The 22,642-nt window shown below is 40.1% G+C and overlaps 1 protein-coding gene across 2 annotated transcripts in view; it reads left to right on the forward strand.

Moving 5' to 3' along the window:
* Nucleotides 1–22,371, forward strand: part of LOC140190953 (sarcoplasmic/endoplasmic reticulum calcium ATPase 2) — a 103,804-nt gene extending 81,433 nt beyond the window's left edge. The window contains exons 10-21 of one of the 2 annotated variants that reach the window (XR_011883724.1): nucleotides 408–510; nucleotides 1,431–1,562; nucleotides 1,648–1,773; nucleotides 2,495–2,713; nucleotides 4,793–5,128; nucleotides 6,651–6,871; nucleotides 8,016–8,218; nucleotides 9,371–9,456; nucleotides 10,375–10,508; nucleotides 12,789–12,906; nucleotides 14,810–16,475; nucleotides 21,566–22,371. Coding sequence is in view for 1 of the 2 variants with exons in the window: in XM_072247954.1 (XP_072104055.1) it covers nucleotides 408–510; nucleotides 1,431–1,562; nucleotides 1,648–1,773; nucleotides 2,495–2,713; nucleotides 4,793–5,128; nucleotides 6,651–6,871; nucleotides 8,016–8,218; nucleotides 9,371–9,456; nucleotides 10,375–10,508; nucleotides 12,789–12,906; nucleotides 14,810–14,930; nucleotides 21,566–21,594 (1,828 nt within the window). In the remaining variant the exon portion in view is untranslated. The remainder of the gene's footprint in view (nucleotides 1–407; nucleotides 511–1,430; nucleotides 1,563–1,647; nucleotides 1,774–2,494; nucleotides 2,714–4,792; nucleotides 5,129–6,650; nucleotides 6,872–8,015; nucleotides 8,219–9,370; nucleotides 9,457–10,374; nucleotides 10,509–12,788; nucleotides 12,907–14,809; nucleotides 16,476–21,565) is intronic. The other variant, XM_072247954.1, reaches the window with a different exon arrangement.
* The last annotated feature ends 271 nt before the right edge of the window (nucleotides 22,372–22,642 follow it).

Raw genomic sequence — 22,642 nt, forward strand, 5'->3', positions numbered from 1 at the left:
CAGCTTTGGGGGTTCGATTTCAATATTTAAGACAAGTTTGGATAGGAATGAGAATGGGAGGGCTGTGGTTCATTTGCAGCAGAGTGGGACTAGGCTCAATAATAGTTTGGCACAGATTAGATGGGCTGAAGGGCCTGTTTCTATGCTGCACTGTTCTTAGACTCTCTGTGACATTCCTTTGGCCCTCACTTTCCTTTTTGTCCAAGCCCCCCCTTCTTGGCGTCCTCTCCCATCCTTTCTAAGCATCTCTCCAGTGTATCACTGCATTCTCTTAAAAAGCTGGGTTATTTTACTCTGCGTGTTTCCTAGAATTAAAGCTTGTGGCACCCAGTCTGTTCTAAACAATTATGAAAATTATTAACTATGCAAAATATTTTACTCAATTAAGTTTAATCTCTGTCTTGCAGGGAATTGGACAACAAAATCATCAAATGTTCGGAATATGATGGCCTGATTGAGTTAGCAACCATCTGCGCGCTTTGCAACGATTCTTCTTTGGATTTTAATGAGGTATGAATCAAATATTTAATTGCTCGGTGCTATGCCGCAATATTACATTTTGGAACATTTGACTCACTGCTGAAAGGTTAGAGCAGAAGTGAGGGGGAAGATGAAACAAGAACGGGGTAAACATGAGGTGGAAAAGCGAACAATATCTCTGAGGCAAGAAGGTACCAGGAATGGTGAGTTCCCTGCTAATACAATTAATTAAAGGTTAATTTTAAGGAGGCCTGAAGAAGGGTCTCGGCCCGAAACGTCGCCTGGCCTGCTGAGTTCCTCCAGTGTTTTGTGTGTGTTGCTTTGGGTGTCCAGCATCGGCAGACTTTCTAGTGTTTTTCATCTTCAGTTGGTGGGTGGGGTTAACTGCACTGGAGGGGAAGGAGAGTCAAAATGTTCTCTGGGAGGGAGTTGTGAAGTGTAGGTTGTGTTTGCTTATTGGAAAAATTTATGCTTGGCTGATTTTGAAATCCATGACTAATGTACCTACATAGGTTTATCAAGGCAAGATGATGGAACCTTGCCAATCTTAGGCAAATTATAAAACAAAGAATGGATCGAAAAATTGCTGAAGGTTTCTCGTTTTGCCCTTTAGGAGACTGGTGAGACTTGTGAGATCAGCTTATTCTTTGTCAGCACTTGTAATCTAAATGTGTCTCTTTGGCATTAATAAACCAGCATTACATCTCTGCCTCACTGGAACTGGCGGTAATTGTGCCACAGCATAATTCAAGTTTCTTACCACTTTTGATTTTGACTCTAGGGAAAAGTACTTTGGTTATTGTGTTTAGGAACATCAGAAATTACCTAAAAGATGTAATTCTGTTGCTACTCTGCATATGAACAAAGTACAGTGGATCTTTCCCTGTCTTGACACAGTTTTTGAGTTTCCTTCAGATAATTTGTCTAATAAATTTCAACTGTCTTTTTAGACTAAAGGAATATATGAGAAAGTTGGAGAAGCCACAGAGACTGCCCTCTGTTGCCTGGTTGAGAAAATGAACGTGTTTGACACAGAATTGAAGAACCTGTCCAAGATTGAGCGAGCCAATGCTTGCTGTACTGTAAGTTTTTAACTTCGAAATAGTTTACTTCTGTTAGAATTTTGTTTTAATAAATGAAAACTAACCAAATATTTTCATTCCCCAGGTCATCAGGCAATTGATGAAGAAAGAGTTCACCTTAGAGTTTTCTAGAGATCGGAAATCTATGTCGGTGTACTGTTCGCCTAACAAGCCCACGCGTTCATCTGTTGGCAACAAGATGTTTGTGAAGGTAAAGTTGAATTGTATTCCATTTTGTTTCCCTTCTGGCACTTTGTACCGTTTGGTTCTACTGTGCGTAAAATGTATACGTATTGCTGCTGTGTAAACAGACTGAATGAATTCTAGTCTTATGTTGTTACTGTTGGGTCTTGGATCAGACCTATATTACGAGACATGGAAACAGAATTAGACCATTTGGCCCATTGAGTGTGCTCTGCCATTTCATCATGGCTGATCCATTTCCCCCTCAGACCCAATCTCCTGCCTTCATGACCTGTCTAACCAAGATTCTAACAACCTCTGCCTTAAGTGACCTGGCCTTCACAGCCGCCTGTGGCAACAAATTCCACCGATTCACCACTCTGGCTAAGGAAATTCCTCCTCATCTCCATTCAAAAAGGATGCCCCTCTATTCAGAGGCTGTGTCCTTTGGTGTTAGACTCTTTTCCTCCCCCCTCCCCCCAAACTAGAGGAAACATTCTCCCCACATCCACTCTATCGAGGCCTTTCAACATTCGATCGGTTTCAGTGAGATCCCTCTGCAAGCACGTACCCCACAAGCGCTGACTATTACGGATGATGGAATCACTGCCTGAAATTAGTCCCCTCAAACCAAACTTTGATTGTATGTGCTTCCCCAGTTCAAAGTGCAGATTGCTGGAAAGTCACTGAACAATAAGCTCAGTGCAGCCAGGGACAAACAGTAACTGTTGATCTCTTGCTTTCCGTAGGGTGCTCCTGAGAGTGTGATTGACAGATGTACCCATGTTCGTATTGGAACCATTAAGGTTCCCCTCACGAAGCCCCTCAAGGAGAAGATTTTGAGCGTTGTGAAGGACTGGGGTACTGGCAGGGACACGCTGCGTTGCTTGGCCCTGGCTACACGTGATAATCCTATCAGGAAGGAAGATATGAATTTGGAAGAATCTTCAAATTTCCTTAGTTATGAGGTAGGTGATCATTCTTAAAAGATAGCTGATGGTAACCTGTACTTAAAAAGGAACTATTTTCCATTAATTTATAAATATTCGACAGTCAAATGCATTGGAAGAAAAAGTAATTTCCTGTAGCACTAAAATTCTCAAGTAATCTTCAAGTAACTGTGGAGACTCCTGAATGATTATTATGATTTGCATGTCTCTGTCGTAAGAATATAAGAAATAGGAGCAGGAGTAGGCCATCTGGCCCATCGAGCCATTCGATAAGATCGTGGCTGATTTGGCCATGGAGTTATCCCCAACTACCCGCCTTTTGCCCATAACCTTTAATTCCCCTACTAATGCACTGTGTGCATTTTTGTTTAAGTTGGACATTTATGAAATCAGTGTGCTATGGTGGTCCGTGTTCCAAGCTGTCACGGATTTATCAACTCAGATGTGGGTTATGGAAGCAATGACTATACGAATTTTATTTGGGCCAGTGTCTGTACAGCATTGATACCTACAGGGCCTTTTGAAAACAGTTATTTGAGGGTGGGCCTTCAGAAATACACCCAGCAGAGAGCAGAGTGTGTTGGGTTTTAAATTTTCTCTGGATAACAGTGTCACTTTGGGAATGCATGGAATTCTGTTGTGATAATACCTAGCAATAGACTTTTAGACTTAAAATACACCCTTCTAGCTGAGCAAATATTAGAAAATTTGATTAATGTGCTTTGCAATGGAATGCCATTCGTAGTCAGCTCTGAATAACTTTACATTGTGGCAATGTAAGAACATTTTTAAAATGCCGCTAGAACTGGGAAGGATTTTTGCATACCAAATAGACCATTTTTAGCAAACACTCACTTTTCTGGAATCATTTAGAATGGCCCTTGATGACAGTTCTCTTTGCTACTAAATTGGCTGGTGGTCCTAGATGATGGGGTTATCCCTCCCATTTATATAAGTTTCAAATTAATCAGTGATTGCTAGTCTCCGATTGTCTTCAAAGATTTCTAGACTGGATTATGGGGCAAAGGAAATGAAATCCAGTTAATATTGAAGAATCCCAAGAGTGTTAGGAGGATTGTCCAATAAATAAGTTCCTATCAGGTTTTGGAAAATCGTGACATTAAATTAGATTTGCATTAAGTGGAGTCGGACAGCACAGGATGGCACAGTGGCATAGTGGTTAGCACAACGCTTGACAGTACAGAGGACCCGGGTTCAATTCCCACCGCCTGCTGTTAGGAGTTCTTCCCATGACCGCGTGGGTTTCCTCCAGATGCTCCGGTTTCCTCCCACAGTCCAAAGACCTACTCTTCGGTAGGTTAATTTGTCATTGTAAATTGACCTGTGATTAGGCTAGGATTAAATCAGGGGATTGCTGGGTGCCGTGGCTCGAAGGGCCTATTCTAATGCTATATCTCAATAAATAAAAAGAAAGACCCTTTGGCCCATCATATCTGTACTGACCTAGATGTAAAGTAAAGGCATCTGTTAGCCTTGCGAGACCATGGATCTGCGCCTGGAAAGTCTTCAGTCTCCAGGGCGCAGGCCTGGGCAAGGTTGTATGGAAGACCAGCAGCTGCAAGTCTCCCCTCTCCACGACACCAATGTTGTCCAAGGGAAGGACATTAGGACCCACACAGCTTGGCACCAGGGACACAACACATTCCCTCGGCTGGGGCTCGAACTCACGACCTTCAGGTAGCTAGTCCAATGCCTTAACCACTTGGCCACGTGCTCACACTGACCTAGATGTATATTCAAGCTAATCCCATTTCTTAGCACCTGTCCCAAATCCCTCTAAATTTTTGTCATCCACAGAATGTCACTCTAGGTTAGTGATTCCCAACCTGAGGCTCATGGGCCCCTCAGTTAATTGTAGGGGTCCATGGCGTAAAAATGGTTGGAAAGCCCTGCTCTAGGTTGAGGCATTTTGAGAATCATCTTCTCTTGTGTGCCAAGAATAAAGGTTGACATATATCTATGTAAGTGTTTCCTTGGTGTAACCTTGTAAAGTACAGCTTCAATGTATGTGTACTGTTAATAATCTTCACATAAAGGTAGCTGGCTGTTTAATACAAGCACCGATTCCCGTTCCAGGTTGACCTTACATTCGTTGGTTGCGTTGGTATGCTTGATCCACCACGGACAGAGGTAGCTACTTCAGTCAAGTTGTGCAGGCACGCTGGTATCCGGGTCATCATGATCACAGGGGATAACAAAGGCACAGCTGTAGCAATCTGCAGGCGTATCGGAATCTTCGGAGAACGGGAAGATGTTGAAAAGAAGGCCTTTACTGGTCGTGAGTTTGATGAACTTCCACCAGCAGAGCAGAGGGACGCTTGCTTAACTGCCCGTTGCTTTGCTCGGGTAGAACCTTCCCACAAGTCTAAGATTGTGGAGTTCTTGCAAGCGTTCGATGAGATCACTGCTATGGTAGGAACTCTGCTTTTGAAGTGCTCCAGTTTGCAATAACTCTTTTACTTTTTAGTCTGTTTAGTTCAGTGACTCACTGTTTATCTTGTAGACAAAAGGGAATGACTTCACAGGAAGAAGAATGTATTTGGAAATGAGCTTCCCGTGCACTCTACATTTGATTGTTGCATTAATATGCACAGTAATTCAACTACATAAATCATTGCTGCCCTTCCATCCGTTAAGTAAACTTTGCCACCGTGGTGTGATGGCGTTAGTGGTCAGCACAATGCCTTGCAGTGCGGGCTACCGGGGTTCAATTCCCACTGCTGCCTATAAGGAGTTTGTATGTTCTCCCCGTGACTGCGTTGGTTTCCTCCGGGTGCCCTGCTTTCCTCCCACAGTCCAATGACATACCACTTGGTAGGTGAATTGGTCATTGTAAATTCTCCTGTGATTAGGCTAGGGTTAAATCGGGGGATTGCTGAGTGGCACGACTCAAAGGGCCGGAAATGCTGCATCTCAATAAATAAATAAAAGATGGTGGACATTTAGCAAGGAGGTTTCAAGTCATAATTTAAAAGGCTAATTTAGTGTTAAATGCTATTGCCACCAGTGTTAGGTATGGAAGACATGGGTTACTCAGATCTTTCAGTCATAGATTGTAGAATTTCTGTTGACACAGATAGTTGGTGTGCCACAGAGACTGGAGAGGTAATTAATCTTGGCAAGGATTCTGGAATTGGCTTCAATATCATAGGATTAATTACAAATATTTGACCAAGATTCCTTTTTCCTCATCTCCAAGATGTAAATCCTACTAAATATTTCCATGTTCTGAGGCGGCACTGGACTTGTTGATAAAATGACAGCATTCTGACCCTTATTCCAACTATGCCTTTACATGAAATTTGGAAAGCGATTGTGTTCTGATTTTTTCTAATGGTAAATCATTCTACTCTTTTGCCAAAGTTAAAGCCTAGTCATTACTTTCATAATTTAGACTATTTGTAAATAACTTAGTAACTGTCTTTAAGAAGTATTGTCCCTTTCTCTTTGTGTATTGAGGGGAATGGATTAAGTTTTAACAGCCTATGGGAACTCCTAATATCAACCACAGAAGAGTTCCTCGCATTGCTGGGTCAGTCTGCTGTGTCGCAACTCAGCTTAGAGATTGTAACCTTGTTAATGTTTCTGAGCACAGTCTGGTCTGTGTGACCACTGTCCACTCTTCCTATCAAATGAATGAGTACCCATTTAAGCTTCCTCTGCCAAACGTCTGCCTAGTTCACCAATCCAAATGAAAATGGGAGAAATAATGTCCTCTGTGTGTGTGTGTGTGTGTGTGTGTGTGTGTGTGTGTGTTGGTTGTACTCTGTTTGCTCAAAGTACTCATTTTTAAATATTTGGATCCTTACAGAAAGCTTTTGGATGCTCAGACATATTCACCTCTAGCTTGCTTCCTTTATCAGTGAATATTGTAAATGACGGTTCCTATACTCAGCTATCTTTGCTTATCATTTGGTTTTCTTTGGCTCTTTAGACTGGTGATGGTGTGAATGATGCGCCTGCCCTAAAGAAAGCAGAGATTGGAATTGCCATGGGATCTGGTACTGCTGTGGCAAAATCTGCCTCTGAAATGGTACTGGCAGATGACAACTTCTCAACAATTGTTGCAGCAGTCGAGGAGGGCCGTGCCATCTACAACAACATGAAACAATTTATTCGCTACCTCATCTCTTCCAACATTGGAGAAGTCGTTTGGTAAGAAATGATCCTGCTATAAACGTCTGTCATTCCTAGTGCGGGCTATTTCATTAGCCTAATAATCTAACCTGAATTTCTCAGCCATGCTAATTAAATAGAAAGCATTTTGTGACTCACCTGGTGGTACTTTGAATCGTTAATTGTATTGAAGCCAAGGGTGAATATAGATATATTCCTTATCTGTACCATATAAATCACTTGTATCTGAAAGTTACAATTGTAAGTATTGCTCCCCCCCCCCCGCCCCCACCAACACCAAACTGCCTGCAGTTTTTAGAGCACAATCTCCACATTATCCAATTAAGCAGGGCTGCCTGGCTTTATTCTTGAATGACCAGTTGGAACCAGAGAGTGGTCCCCAAAGGCTTCCTACTCCTTGCCATTTCCTCCTGAGTCCCATAAGAGTCTATCCTCATCCCCCTCCTCTTTCTCAGTTACAAGCTAAACCACGGCAGCAGCATCTCAGTGCCCAGCATTAGTTTCTACAAATTAGTTAACAATCCCTCGCTCTCTTTGACTCTCAATTCTTTCCCTGTCTGGCTCTGGCATTGGTTGACTGGAGAATTCCTTCAGCTGAAGAGCAGGATGATTTTAAAAAAAACATCATTTTTGTTTCATGCGGCAAATTCATTGCTGTCCTTCAGCCTGGGAATGGTTTGTGGCTGAACCAGGAGAGGTAAACCCAGGTTCTACCAAACACAGTATGTCTAATTCTGGTCTGTTCTTGGAATGTATGAAATTGTCCTGGATTAATGGTGATATGTGTAAACACACAGTATCGGAACCACCGCTTTCACCTCTAGTATTAAACACTGAGAAATATTTATAGAAACAAGGTTCTTGCATTGCTACCAATGTTTGGGGAAGAATTTGTGGAATTAATCCAGATTTCAGAAATTGTTATGGACGAGAGACTAGGACAAGGTTCACTAATCTGTAGGGTGCTCTTTCAAGTAGGTATTGATAGACTGAGAAGTATGGGCAATCTATTAATCTTTGCTTTATTCTCAATATCATCCGTTGATTGTCCTTTTTTTTTTATATAAATGTATCTTATTGAAATAAGGATAATAAAAAATAATACAATTTGGACAGGAAGCTTGTGGGATTGAGAGCAATTAGAGTTTTTTTCTCTCTGCAGTATTTTCCTAACAGCAGCTGTGGGCTTTCCTGAGGCTTTGATCCCTGTACAGCTTCTGTGGGTGAACCTGGTGACTGATGGACTGCCTGCCACAGCACTGGGCTTCAATCCACCCGATCTGGACATCATGGACAAACCTCCACGCAGTCCTAAGGAGCCCCTGATCAGCGGTTGGCTTTTCTTTCGCTACATGGCTATTGGATGTGAGTACTTTACTAGAGCGGGCGAAGGGTTCGCTGTCAGCCGGGAATGGCTTTGCCTCTTTGTTCACCTCCATTAACTGAACTTGGGCTAAATAGTAGTCAGGTCCGGTTTTGTGGAATTTGTTGATTTGCAATAGCAAAGCAGTCAAATACATAAATTAGTGTAAGCGACAATGAGAATTTTTTTTTTAAAATAAGTAATGCAAAAAGAGAGTAAAATTGTAAATTAATGTTTGTGGACCATACAGAAATTTGATGGCATAGGGGAAGAAGCTGCTCCCAAAACATCTCCTAAAATGGCGAGTGTGCATCTTCGGGCTCCTGTACCACCTCCCTGATGGGTAGTGATGAGAGGAGGGTGTGCCCTAGGTGACGGTGCATCACGATGGATGCCAGCTTCTAGAGTCGTCGCCCTTTGGCGAGGTCCTCAGCGCTCCTGTGCCTGTGATGGAGCTGGCTTCAACCCGCGGTGGCCTTTTCCAGCCCAGTGCCTTGGAGCCTCCATGCCAGACAGTGATGCAGCCAGTCGGAACGTTCCCCGCGCTGTACGACTGTAGAAATTTGCTAGTCCTTCACCTCAGTACAAACCCGAACGAAAGTTCCTCAAACCATTACAAAGTTTTAACTCCCTTTCAGAAATGCAATCATGTAAATCAGCTTTTTGTACTTGGATCTTGTTATACTTTCCAAGGGCCCTTCAGAATAACTTCTGCTTTCCCCTCAAATTAATCTCTTCATTTATAAATAATGTATAATCACAGGAATTATTTGATTTCTTTTTGAAGCTGCAGTCCTTGGGCAGCAAGCAGTTCCATTGGTGCTCGCATAACAAATATGCTAAGAGACTTTTTGTTGGAACAGACTAATTGTGCATGTTGCCGTGTTATGGAAATGTGCCCTGGCAGTTTTCATTAAAAATCCAAAGAGCTAATGTAATCTCATTAGGGCTTTGGGTTGCCTGGGAACACGACTGCATTAATTTGACGCTTTGGATCCTGATTGTAGCACTTCAAGCACAACAGTAATGGAAACTGTATGGCCATCCTGTCCTAGCTGCAAGTTTTCATGTCTGTAGTACCTGTTATGATATATTAACTAAACATGAAGTCCACTATTTCTAAACTGATTTTATTGGAATTGTTTTATTTTCAGGTTATGTGGGAGCTGCTACAGTGGGTGCTGCTGCTTGGTGGTTTATAGCTGCTGAAGATGGGCCGAGGATTACTTATTACCAGCTGGTAACATATTAGTTATATTTTTTAATATGTAAGCTCTTCATTGTATTTTTTGCCTGGAAATTAACAGCGCACATTTTATCTTCAAGTGCTCAATATAATTGTGGGGTTAGGCAGTAAACTAAAAGTTCTGCATTCGTTAAAAGCTCTCAAGTTCAATAACATTGCTCGTACGACATGTACTTTTCGTGCCCTGTAATTGAGGCACACCATGTAAAGGCCAGTTTCCTCCAAACAGATTATGACTTTAGAATTTGTTTTGCTCCTTTGTTGGAAGATCATGAGAAGGTGATGCTTGACTCATACAGGCAGTTTCCCAGGACTTCACCCAACCAACTTGAGCTTCTGAGTTTAAATTGACGGGCCTTCCTCTGCATCACGGTTGTACCAATTTTTTTTTTTAAATGCCACGTATATAGATTTTGGCATGTCGCAGGATAATAAAAATAAGGCTATGAATGACTTCCCCTCCGGCACGATAGTGTCGCAGTTGGCCAATCAGCTGGACTGTGCCGGCCACCCCCGATCCGGGTTTGGTTCTCACTATCCCGCGTGAGGAGTTTTTAACGCTGTCCCCATGACCGTGTGGGTTTCCTCCCACGTTGTGAAGATGTGCAGTCAGGGTCTGTGTGTTGGCACCAGAAAACGCGGCAACATTTGCACAGTCCTCACTGATTTGATGTGACGCAAATGGCGCCTTTCATCATGGGTTTCAATGCACGTGTAACAACTTAAAAGTTAATTTTAGCTCAACGAATCCTCTGAAAACATCAGACCAAGCTGATCCACTTTGCTGTAATTGGCTAATACCGGTCCAGTTATAACCTATGTAAGTGGCAAAATGTACTTGCCTGTGGAAACATTAAGACACTAAAATAGCTTTGTTGTTCATTCTGTTGCTATGTCTTTGCTTTATTGTAGAGCCATTTCTTGCAATGCAATCCAGAAAACCCAGATTTCGATGGCATTGACTGTGAAATATTTGAATCTCCTTATCCCATGACTATGGCGCTCTCTGTCTTGGTGACCATTGAGATGTGTAACGCCCTTAACAGGTTAGAAGCTTTGCTCGCTGACCTTGAAATGGTGGGCTTTCTGATTATGACTGCTGTGGGAAGTATAAACATAATTATGTTAAAATCTCTGCACTTTGTCATGTTGAAGCAGGTAATTGAACACTGTGCACTGATGACTCTTTTAAAAAAAAAAAAAGTGAATTTATATAATGGTGGCATGCATCATGTTTGAGGGCGTGCTTTAAAAATGTGTTCCTTTGGTAAATACTGCCAGCTATTTTGGCTAGGATGTGTCACTAGAAGTGATAAATGTGCAAGTTGTGAATCAGGCGAATGCTCTACGTTCTGTGTTGGCACTTTCACATATACAGATGTTTAGAAGTACATAGTTGATTATTCTATGCTAATGTGAAGTAACGTTTAGGTTCTAAAAATAATTTAAAATGTTGGAGCTTGTAAGGCTCCTCTTGTGTGGTTGATAGACTTAATGTATTATGTAAGAATGTGATTCATCAACCCCTCAAGTGGTAGTTTTGTTTGGTTGAGAGGGCTAGTGAGGTAGGATGGAGACATTAGTCAATGTTCAGGCTTTCCATAGCAAACTCTTGAAAGATTAGTCATCATGCATTTGTTGTATATTTAGAACAGAACTAGCTGGCTGATTTTTTTTTTTTTTTGGAGGCTGTTATATTAATGGGGTTGTTGGGCCAGTAATTCACCAACCCAGAGTAACACACAGACAAAATGCTGGAGGAACTTGGCAGGTCGGGCAGCATCTAGGGAGAGCTGTCGTTTCATGCTGAGATCCTTCATCGGGATTGGAAAGAAAGGGGGAAGAAGCTAATATAAGAAGGAGGGAGGAGGAGGAGGAGTACATGCTAGATGCTGATAGGTGAAAGCAGGTGTGGAGGAAGGCAGGTGGGTGGGGGATGAAATGAGAAGCTAGAAGAGAGGTGGAAAAATAAAATTCTGAGACCCAGCTAATGCTCTGGAGATGAGAACTCCAACTGCCATTACAAAATTGGAGAATTTAATTTTTGTATTAGAACAAATCTAGAAGTTTTAAAATACAGTTTGATAATTGGCGTCTCTGAAACCAGCCTATGGCTTGATTTTTTTTTTAAACCCATGTGATTAACTAAGTTGCTCTAAGAATGGGGAAATTGTTTTTTTTAAGAATAGTCTGGTCTAAATGTGAAACTCTACCCCTCCCCATTTATTGGCAAACCACTTAATTCAGAAGAAGGATGACAATATATGCTCGCTTTGTGATAACTGCGTATGTTGTAAATAACGAGAAGGATTATCATCAGCTTGTAGGGTCCTGCGATCAGCTGGAGAGTGGAGCAGATTTTAATCGTTATTAATGGAATTAGTTGATTTGTGGTCAGTGGGATGATAGTGATGCGTCTTGGAAGGTCAGGGACTGTAAATCGTAGGGTTCTAGTCAAGGGAGTGCTGATGAACAGAGGGACTTCAGGCTGTCGGTCCATGGGTCTCTGAAAGTGACAGCGCTGGTAAATAGTGGCGAAGAAGGAATATGGAATGCGTACCTTCGGCAGCTGGGCCAGGGAATGTCGGAGCAGAGTTGTCATGTTATAGCTTTGTATTCCATTGGTTAAGCTACAGCAGAGTTTTGGTTACGGTGCGATCGGAATGAGTTGATTGCCCTGGTGGGGCTGCGCTTTGTCGAATGGATTAGAGCTTTTCAGTTCCAAGGAGGGATTGGATGGACTGGATTTGATTTCCTGGGGTCTGAGGAGTGAACTGATTATGAGGGATGTATAGTGATAAATCTTTTTTTCCCCATGGTGAGGCGTCTGGAAAGAGGGCCATGGATATGAGGTTTAGAAGGTATTCTTTTTTCACACTAAAGGTGGAAAGCAGAGCAATTTATGAACCATCCAGAAACACATGAGTCAGCCAGACATAGAAGGTACAACGGTCGGTATTGGCGGTGGTCAGAAGGGAATGGTTCTGTGATTTACAGTGCTATGACTGTAGTGACCTGTGACGCTGTCTTCAACAAATTCATTTAAACAAATAAAATCTAAAGGGAATTCTTCTCCATTAGAAAATGAAGAATGCACCCTAAAAATAGCTGTACAGCTCTGTTTTTGCTGGGAAAAAATTTACTTTAAAAAAAAAATCTATAAATAATTCTGTCTCCTAGAACTCCATGCTTTTCATAGTTTTTAAACTGGCCGATTAGTACATTTAATGATTCAACCAAGACCAGTGGACACAAAGAATCATTTTAAATAAGTAATCTAAGCCACTTTAGGAATGAGTTAATTTATAATATTGCTTTCCTTTCAGTTTATCAGAGAACCAGTCACTTTTGAAGATGCCTCCTTGGGAAAATGTTTGGTTATTGGGTTCAATCTGCCTGTCGATGTCTCTTCATTTCCTCATTTTATATGTGGAGCCTCTACCGGTGAGTCCGATTGCATTATATATTCTAGCTTGTGTCCTTTCTTGATCGTATATAAGTGTTCTGTTTTCTGGAAAGATTCATTCAAGGACTTATTACTTTGCTCTGAAATATTCTGAAAACTTACTTTGCCAGCAAATACTTCACATATTTGATCATGTAAACCATGTTTCTTTTAAACAATTTTTGCTACCCAAGTAGCTACCACATCATCATGATTGCCAGTGTTTGTTCCCTTGATACTTAAATGCTTCTGGTGATCTAATTCCCACAAATGGTCATCTCAGTAATAATAGCTGCTTGATTACTTTTACTTATTGATCTGCAGCATGTAATAGGCCTTTCCAGCTCTTTGAGCCTTGCTGGGCAGCAGTCTCCAACCCCCCCCCCCCCCCCCACACACACACAATTTACCCACAGGACAATTTACAATGGCCAATTCATCTACCAACTGGTACGTCTTTGGATTGTGGGAGGAAACCAGAGCACCCGGAGGAAACCCACTTGGTCATGGTGAGAGCATATAAGCTCCGTACAGGCAGTGGTGGGAACTGAACTCAGATCTCCTGTACTGTAAACCTTTGTGCTAACCGCTACACTACTAATATCACGTCTAATATCATTTTGCAAGAGTGAGAGAGAGAAAAAATCTGACGTGGTTTACTAGAAGTTCCAGTACCAGCCTTGGGGTTTTGCTGGAAAAACCTCACTCTGTATTTCGTCAAACCCTTTCATAATCTTAAGTATTTGTGTTTATTCTGGTCTCTTTATTTAACCTTCCTTCTCATGAATATTTTGTTTGTTTATTGAGATGCAGTGCAGAACAGGCCCATCTTTCCCTTCGAGCCACACTGCCCAGCAACCCCCAATTTAACCCTAGTCTAATCACAGGATAATTTACAATGACCAATTAACCTACCAACTGGTATGTCTTTGGACTGTGGGAGGAAATCGGAGCACCCGGAGGAAACCCACGGGGAGAACGTGCAAACTCCTTGCAGTCAGTGGTGGAAAATAAGTAATGATCTGAATTGTAATTCAGAGTTCCTATTCTTTTTTTTTTGGCTTTTGATATCTAGCCGTTTAGTCTTTTTGGCGTATAAAGCAAGTCCCATTTCCTTCTCTGCAGTCTCATTTTTAATACATGCGTTGAGATGTGATAGTTGATTAAATGGGTGGTTCATTAAATTTGAGCAACCTAACCTTTTCCCTAATCTGGGGAGATTATCTGATAAATGCACTTTGTTACTCCAAAATTTAAACCCTTACTGTAGCTTCTGGGCAGGAGAGATGATGGAATCAAGAATTTCAGACTCTTATAGATCCTTAAGATAGACTGCTGGTAAACGAGTAAATTCATCATTGGCCAAGATAATATCAGCTCTTTAACTGCAAAGGTTTAGTCCTTTCCATTGCATCTGACATAGCAGAACATTTTTCTTCCTCTAAATCATGATTATCAAGAAAAGCATTTAATTTATAGTTTTTCATTCTTATGGTGGTAACTAATTGGTGATTTTTTTAGCTTGTCAAGCAGCCTTTTACATTTAGTCTTTCTAAACTTTTCTGGAGATGATATATATATAATAACCTTCTGCCCTCCCACAACCAGTCTCCATCCCATTGTAAAAATCCGATCATTTTTCAAGCCGTTCTTCATAATGGTAACCTTTCGCTTTTAGCTTAATTCTTGGCTTTAGACTTTAACAATTGGAAGAGGAGCATTAAGAGTTAAACGTGTAGACCGTTTTTGTAGGTGGCTTTAAAAACAGCCCAAAAGATTTTTATTGTAATTGCCTGTGTTTCAGTAATTAGAATGGAAATTAGGCTTTGTTCTTTGGCTCGTTTTGCAGGTTATTTTAAGCCTCTGAAGAGAGTAAAGCAGTCACTTAATTTCTCGTTTCAGCTCATCTTCCAAATTACACCACTAGATGTAACGCAGTGGCTGATGGTCCTGAAAATATCTCTGCCCGTCATTCTGCTGGATGAGACACTCAAATTTATTGCTCGTAACTACCTTGAACCGGGTAAAGAGTATACTCTGCCTAGTGGCAAACAGTGTGATTTCTCAGCATGTACGGAGGGGATTTCCTGGCCTTTTGTGCTCATTTCTGTGCCTCTGGTTATCTGGCTTTACAGTACAGACACTAATTTTGCTGAAATATTCTGGTCTTGACTGAAATAGAGCTGTCGTGGAATAGTTTCGTGGAAAAGACATGGCATTTGATTAACTTCTACCAAAATTTTTATCATTTAAACACCTGATTCCAAGAGTCTGTTTCTGCTGAATTTCATACGAACCCATGTATGGATGAAGTTAATATTTTTTCCGAACTTAAATGAAACAGGATTGATTTTTACACAACTTTAAAAAAAAATTAAAAAATTAAACTGTGCATTGCCGTATACAGAGATTAATACTATTTTCTGCAGTATTTTCATTTTGTAGATGAAACAGCATGTACAGATGTGTTCTGTTTACTAATTTGTTCATCTTTTGTGTATAAATTAAGAACCAGTGCACCAATGGTTGTGGTTTTTTTTTTGGCTGAAAATATGGAACAATTATTTGAGAATGTTAAACTGTTTGGGGGGAAAAATTTTAAAAACAATTCCATAGGTTGTCACCTCATGATTATTTTAGTTGGGTTCTATTTTAGACTTTGTGCCTTCTGTCCTTTTTTGTTTCTTTTTAGTCCAAACTCCTTATTTTCTGTACTCAGTAGAGTACTGCTACCTCAGTCTGCTGTTGGTTTTATTTCCCGTAATCATTTGTGTTCTCAGCTCAATCGTGTCTACAGTCTGCTTGAGGTATGCTGATCCGTCTTTGTGCAGAACACACTGTTTCCCCCAACCCTACACCCCCAACATTCCCTCACCCAGCCTCCTATTGCTTTTTTTTTTGTTTATCTTCTTCTCCTAGTAAGTTTAAAGAATATTTATTTAAAGCACTAATTGTATATTGTAATGGTCTTAGCAGATTTCTTTTTGCCACTTCACCTTGAATGTTAATAAGTCAAGGGTTAATTCAGATGTCAAGAGAGAGAGAAAAAATAAAATAAAATGTTTTGGACTGAGAAAAAGAATTTCACCATGTTTCTTTTAACCAGGCTGATTCATAGTTGCAATACAGAAACCCCGAATCTTAAATTGTTTTTAGGTCTTATTTGATAGACTCTTAATATTCACATAAATTTGAACAAGGTTTGGAGAAATATTTTACTCGTGTATTTGAGAACACTTAAGTAGCTGAAAGCTGATTATGTTTAGATGCTTAAGCTGGGCACAAACATGCAACAGCGATATTTTAAAAACTAGAAAATGTAGATGCAAGCTGTAAGTAGCACACAACCAAATACTCATTTGACATAATGTATAGAACTAAAAAGTAAATTTTAACATACTATCATCATACTAACTTATTACAGCTGTAATAATCTAAATGTTGGATTATAGTGTTCTAAAGCATGTTTTCTAAAGTGAAATTTAAGTGAGGTGGTTTTTACATGTGTTAACAAAACCTAACAATGGTGTTTTCTTCAACGCCTTCCAAAAAAAAACCATCATTTAAAGTGAGTATATTTACATTTTGTAATTGCCTCATTCCAATTCTAGATCTCTATCCTGCGTTTAGTCCAGGATTCTGGTATATTACGTCAATGCATGTGGCTTTATGGATCTTTTAAAACATGTAGAAATTATTTTTTTAAAATCAGTTCTTTTTGTTGCAAAATTTAATGTATTTAACGCAGTACTTTTCTGGAAAGAAGTGATTTTTTTTGCTTAGGATTAGAAGTAATTTCTGCTATATGATTAAATTGCTAGTAAATTGTAAAATTATACATTGTCAATGTATAAATAGCGATTGTATCTGAATCCTGGATCAGACCGCCTACAGCATGCTTGTATGGTAACACTTTGCTTTCAAACACATTAATCCAGATGGAGAAATTGGATGAAAGCAGTTGAGAACTTTCTAACAGCTAAATATCCTGGCTTTTTTTTGTTTCAAGAAAAAAAAGAGTAATTTTAAAAGAGGAAACCTGATTTTACTGCAAGCTGTTTATTTCAACGTTCCACAGTTGAAAAGAGGCAGTCACTTCAGCTGCTTTCAGCATTAAAATGGTAACATAGATGGCATGTATCACTAAATAACTCAAAATTATGATGGGCCATTTTCTCGATAATTGAGGTATGGCCCAGTGTGAATGCAAGGTTCTAAAGGATTGACAGTGGCACCTTGAGATCAGTCCCTCCCTCACTTCTGAAAGCCATCTGCATACTTGACGATAAAGATAAATTCTTTGAGCTAATTTTAAATGTTGATCTGGGCTGTTGGTTATTTAGTGATTTGTGAAGACAGCTTGGACCGTAGATTGTACTTAATGAAAACAATTCAATGAATCCAGAAACCGTCATTGTAGGAAATCAAAGATAAAAGGCACTCTATGCTGGAAATACCCAGTAGTTTGGGCAGTGCTAATGAAAATGTCAGTGACCTGAAATCTTAAATCTATTTAAGAACCAAAAAAAATAGCAGGAATGATCAATTACACCCGTAGACCTCCTCCTCCAATGACTAATCAAATCCTGTACTTGCACCTCTCTCTTCATTCCCTTGTAGTTTAGATATCTGCCAGAAAGATATATACTCTTTCTGGAATATATTAAATGATTCATCTCCAAGGCTGTCTGGGATAGAAAGCCAAAGGATTGCAGCCCTTTGAGTAAAGAAATTCTTCCTCACGTCTGCTATTGATGGCCCACTGTTCTGTGGGTTCTAGTTCTAGATCGCCCTACCAGGGGAAAACACTTCTCAGCATCCAGTTGGCCAAACCCACTTAGAATTTTAATTTCATGAAATGAAGTAAAATCATCTTGCATCCTTCTAAAGTCTAATGAACTATTGGGACAATAGTCATCCCAGGAAGCATTCTAGTGAATCTTCTCTCCATTGCATCCAGTGCAGCTATTGTTAAATAGGGAGACCAAAACTACATGCAGTGTTCCAGCTGCAGCCTAACCAGGCCCTGTAAAGTTCCACCAAAACTTCCTCGCCTGTCAGTCATTGTCGTTGCTTGTGTTACTTCCGTGCCAGCTTTTTATGTTTCACATACTTGGACTCCACACTCCTTTTACTCTCAATATTTTGCAATTTCTCAATTTTTAAGTTTGTATGTTAGTCCATGTTATACACCATCAGCCAACTTCCTACCCACTGACTTTAATGTATCAGCAGCCCCTTACAAACTTTGTCCTCCTCACAACTTGCTAAACCTGGCTTTTGTTTTTGTAGTATCACCAAATTTTTTCACTACCCTTAGAGTGTAAATAGTTGAATCCCGAGCACAGCTCCTGAGTACCAATCTGAAAATCATCCATTTATCCTACCTGTCTAATTTAACGTTGGGTTAGTTTGCCAACATATTATCCCCAACCCATGTGCTCTTACCTTGTGTGGTAACCATTTATGAATCAACCTTTCAAATGTGTTTGGAAATCCAAATACACCACATTCACTGTTTCCTTTTTAGCAATCCCCAAAAAACTCTACCAAATTAGTCAGACAGAATTTCTTTTGTATAAAGGCATGTTGATTGTCTGTTTCCTTGTCTAATGATATTTATATATCCTGCTAATATCTCAATAGTGAATTCTAGCACTTTTCCAGTTATGGATGTGCCTTATAGTGCCGCTTTTCTGTCACCTCATCTTGAAAGGTCAGGGGTTGCCTCTCCTCTGGTCTCAGGAATTTTGGTAGATTACAAAATTGGGTTGTTACCAGGAAAGTTGTTGAAGGCAGGTCAGTGGATGTTGTCCACATGGACTTTAGCAAGGCCTTTGACAAGGTCCCATGTGGGAGGTTGGTCAAGAAAGTTCAGTCACTTGGCATTCAAGATGAGGTTGTAAATTGAATTAGACATTGGCTTTGTGGGAGAAGCCAGAGAGTGGTTGTAGATGGTTGCCTTTCAGACTGGAGGCCTGTGACTAGTGGTGTGCTGCAGGGATGAGTGCTGGGTCCATTATTGTTTGTCTTCTATATCAATACTCTGGATGATAATGTGGTAAACTGGATCAGCAAAGTTGTGGATGACACCAAGACTGGGGGTATAGTCGACAGCGAGGAAGACTATCAAAGCTTGCATCAGGATCTAGATCAGCTGGAAAAATGGCATATGGAACTTGGTGCAGACAATTGTGAAGTGTGGCATTTTGAGAGGACCAACCAGGGTCTAACATGGTGGCCGGTAGGGCAGTAAGAAATGAGGGATCTGGAAATACAGATACATAATTCCTCGAAAGTGGCATCGTAGGTAGATAAGGTCATAAAGAAAGCTTTTGGCACATTGGCCATCATAAATCAATGTATTGAGTACAGGAGTTGGGATTATGTTGAAATTGATTAACAGGTTGGAGACGCCTAATCTGAGGTACTGTGTCCAGATTTGGTCACCTAACTATAAGAAACATGTAAATAAGATGGAAAAAGTGCAGAGAAAATTTACAAGTATGTTGTTGGGACTTGAGGACCTGAGTTATAGGGAAGGGTCAAATAGATTGGGACCTCATTCCCTAGAACATAGAAGATTGAGGAGAGATTTGATAGAGGTATACAAAATTATGAAGGGTATAGGTGGGGTAAATGCTGGCTTTTTCTACTGAGGATAGGTGGTACCACAACTAGAGGTCATGGGTTAAGGGGAACATGAGGGGGAGCTTCTTCACTCAGAAGATGGGGCAAGTGTGGTACGAGCTGCCAGTGCAAGTGGTGGATGTGGGGTCAGTTTCAACGTTTAAGAGAAATTTGGATAGGTATGTGGATGGGAGGGGTATGGAGGTCTACGGAGGTGCAGGTTGAAGGAATAGGCAGATTAACGTGTTTGCTGACCTAGATGTGCCTGAGCTGTGGTCTTCTTTAACTCTACTGCCATTGCATCCACAATCTCCAGAAGCAGAAAACTCTAGGTCCTTCAGATATAATGGACTAGTCAGCCTTTAATACCAATAGTTTGCCTAGAACTACTTTTCTAGGGAAAGAGATTATTTTACATTCTACCCTCCCTGTGACCCCTTCATTATCTGCTATCTTTGGGGTGCCTTTAGTGTCTCTACCATGAAAGCAGAACTAAAATTACACTACCATTTTGCATTATTAATTCCCCAACCTCCTAAGAAACCGATGTTTATTTAGGGACATTCCTTTCATGTACTTGTGGAAGGTGTTACTGTATTAATTGTTCATTTAAGTTTTAAACTTCTTATATACATCCTTTAAATTTTGTTTCCCCTCACGCAAAGGTTCTGCCTGATCAGCTGAGTATTTCCAGCATTGTCTTCCCTCAAAATAAATAAAAATCCTTTTAAACATTTTTACCTTTCTGTTAGCTCATTCTTTTTTGCTTTGTATAAGAGTTGGGAGGAGTACAGGGAAAGATGAATAGGGCCCTCTGCTTTCAGTACAGCTCTGTATTCATTACATCTTTGTTTAATTTAGCTTTGGTCTGTACTAAATATCAGTTTTCAAACACCCTTCCATCTTTCAATGAAAGGCAGTATTTCATGCAACAGCGGCAGACCAAGCAGCAGGAATAACACAGAAGCAGCTTTTCGTTGAATCCTGCTTTAAGAAATGTTCTGAACCTGAAGTGGAAAGGACGTCGCAGAAATTTACTCAGTTCCCATCATTGAGAATCCATTTTGAGGTGCCTTACCTACATTGACCAGGATATTCTTACTTTTAATCAACATTATGTACTGATTTCACCAGAGTGCTCCAAACGATTACTGGTGAAGAAATAATCTGCCAGTCGTCCCCTCCCCACCATTTCATTAATATTGGATGTCTGCTAAAAACGAGAAGCCCTACTTGATGTTGAAGTTTGCCTGTAAATGTTTTGAGTGAGGGACTTGAGGACAACTGAAGTATATAGAATAGTATCTGAAGAATCTCCTTGAGTAGTGGTAGGGAGGAATTAAACAGACGTTCAAACTTGAGCGAGAACCTCTACTGTCCAACTCTTGTTTTAGCCCCATTAATGATAAATTCATAGGGTGGAAGGTGAAGAGGTGATACCATAATAAGCCCAGCAGATGGCGTTCAGCACATTGCCTATTTGGCTATTTGCATTGCAGAGAGGAACAAATTTTTAATAGAAGTGTGGGGGGAGGGAAGCATATGTACAGCTTGATAATTCTGAAAGGAAAAAAATCTGAAAGAACTGACAGTGAAATTAAGTATAAACTATTATGAATGGGGAAACAAATATTGCATTGCTTTCAACTGGGTAATGGTATTAACAGCACTATTTGCACACGGTGCCTGTATTCTGTCATTCTTTTCTCCCTCCTAGTGTTAATGAAAGTCTTTGTGTGCATGGTTCATTCACTTTCACAGTCCCTTTATAACCTGGTATGTGATGTCTATCTGTAGCACGGTCGCTTTTAAGTGCTTACAAAGCAAAAGTTGCCTGTTCTAAATAATGTGATTCACGTTCCTCAGAATGGCTTGTGTATTATCATCTTCTGTTGGAAATGCTTTCTATCACCGTCGGTAAGCAGTGTCCAGCACTCTGCTTCCTCTTTCCAGAGCAAGCTTAATTACTCTTAAGCAATGCATTATTTGAGCATCTAAGCTGATTATTCTTTTTCATTTTCTCAACAGCTATGGAAGATGAAGAGGAGAACAAGTAATTCCCTTATAACAATTTGCAGAAATCTAAGGTTCTTTTGTTATCGCGTGCATGTGTGTTTTTAAGCACAACTACCAAGACCATTGCATGTATAATGTGCAACGATAGTATGCTATTTGGAGGAAAAGTGTGTTTAAAAAAAAATTTAGGACTTCAGAGAAACTGTACATTTGTGCAATACATCCTCATGAACTTTACAGTACTCCCAGAGAAGAAATGTTCTTTGCTAAAATGACAAGTCACCACCGTGGAGGACCCACATCTGTGTGTAGAATTTTATTGAATTTATAAATTGTACATTATGGAAATGCACGCCTTCTGTTAAGCAACAGAGTCTGTGTATTAGGTCATCAAGACAATGAAGAACTACTTTATAAAGATGGCTATGTACAAATGCAGATATATTTATGAAAAACTTAGAAAAGATACAAATCATGAATGTTTGAACTGTAAATTACATCCTGTAGGTTGACAATTTCATAACTTCAATGTATTTTTTTCTAAGGAAAGTTTTTTTTTTCTCTTTGATGTGAGGCAAAATGAGAGAATTCCCTCTTGCACTGTAATTTAACAATTTTAAGTTGTATTGCATTAACAGAACTGTTAGTGCAATCGGAATATTGTGATGCAGATATAACAAGAACCTGTCATTTGCCAGAAAACAGCATGTTTAATGTTGAAAACTGTAAATAAGATCCTACGTTTATTTCAGTGCTGACATTGTAACATGCAACAGACACATTTCGTAAATTCAGGTAAATAAAGTTACTCGACATTATACCCTCTCTGATATTTCCTATTTAAGGGGAAATCGAAGTGTAGTAATATCTTCCATTTCCCTTTCACACAAGTTTTTAAATGGATTGGGGTTGGGGGGGGGGTGTTATGGTTTGTGGATGGAGGAGAAATTCTTAAAGTAGAATTGCTTGTCCAGAATTCCAAGATATGATCCATTGCAGAAAAGTTGAAATACAGGTGAATAAACATCCCTGAAAGATTATAGCGCTTTTTCATTTGGTTCAAATGTTCTGTTTCAGATCAAAATGCAT

Source organism: Mobula birostris, chromosome 31 (genome assembly GCF_030028105.1).
Source record: "Mobula birostris isolate sMobBir1 chromosome 31, sMobBir1.hap1, whole genome shotgun sequence".
Taxonomy (NCBI): Eukaryota; Metazoa; Chordata; class Chondrichthyes; order Myliobatiformes; family Myliobatidae; genus Mobula; species Mobula birostris.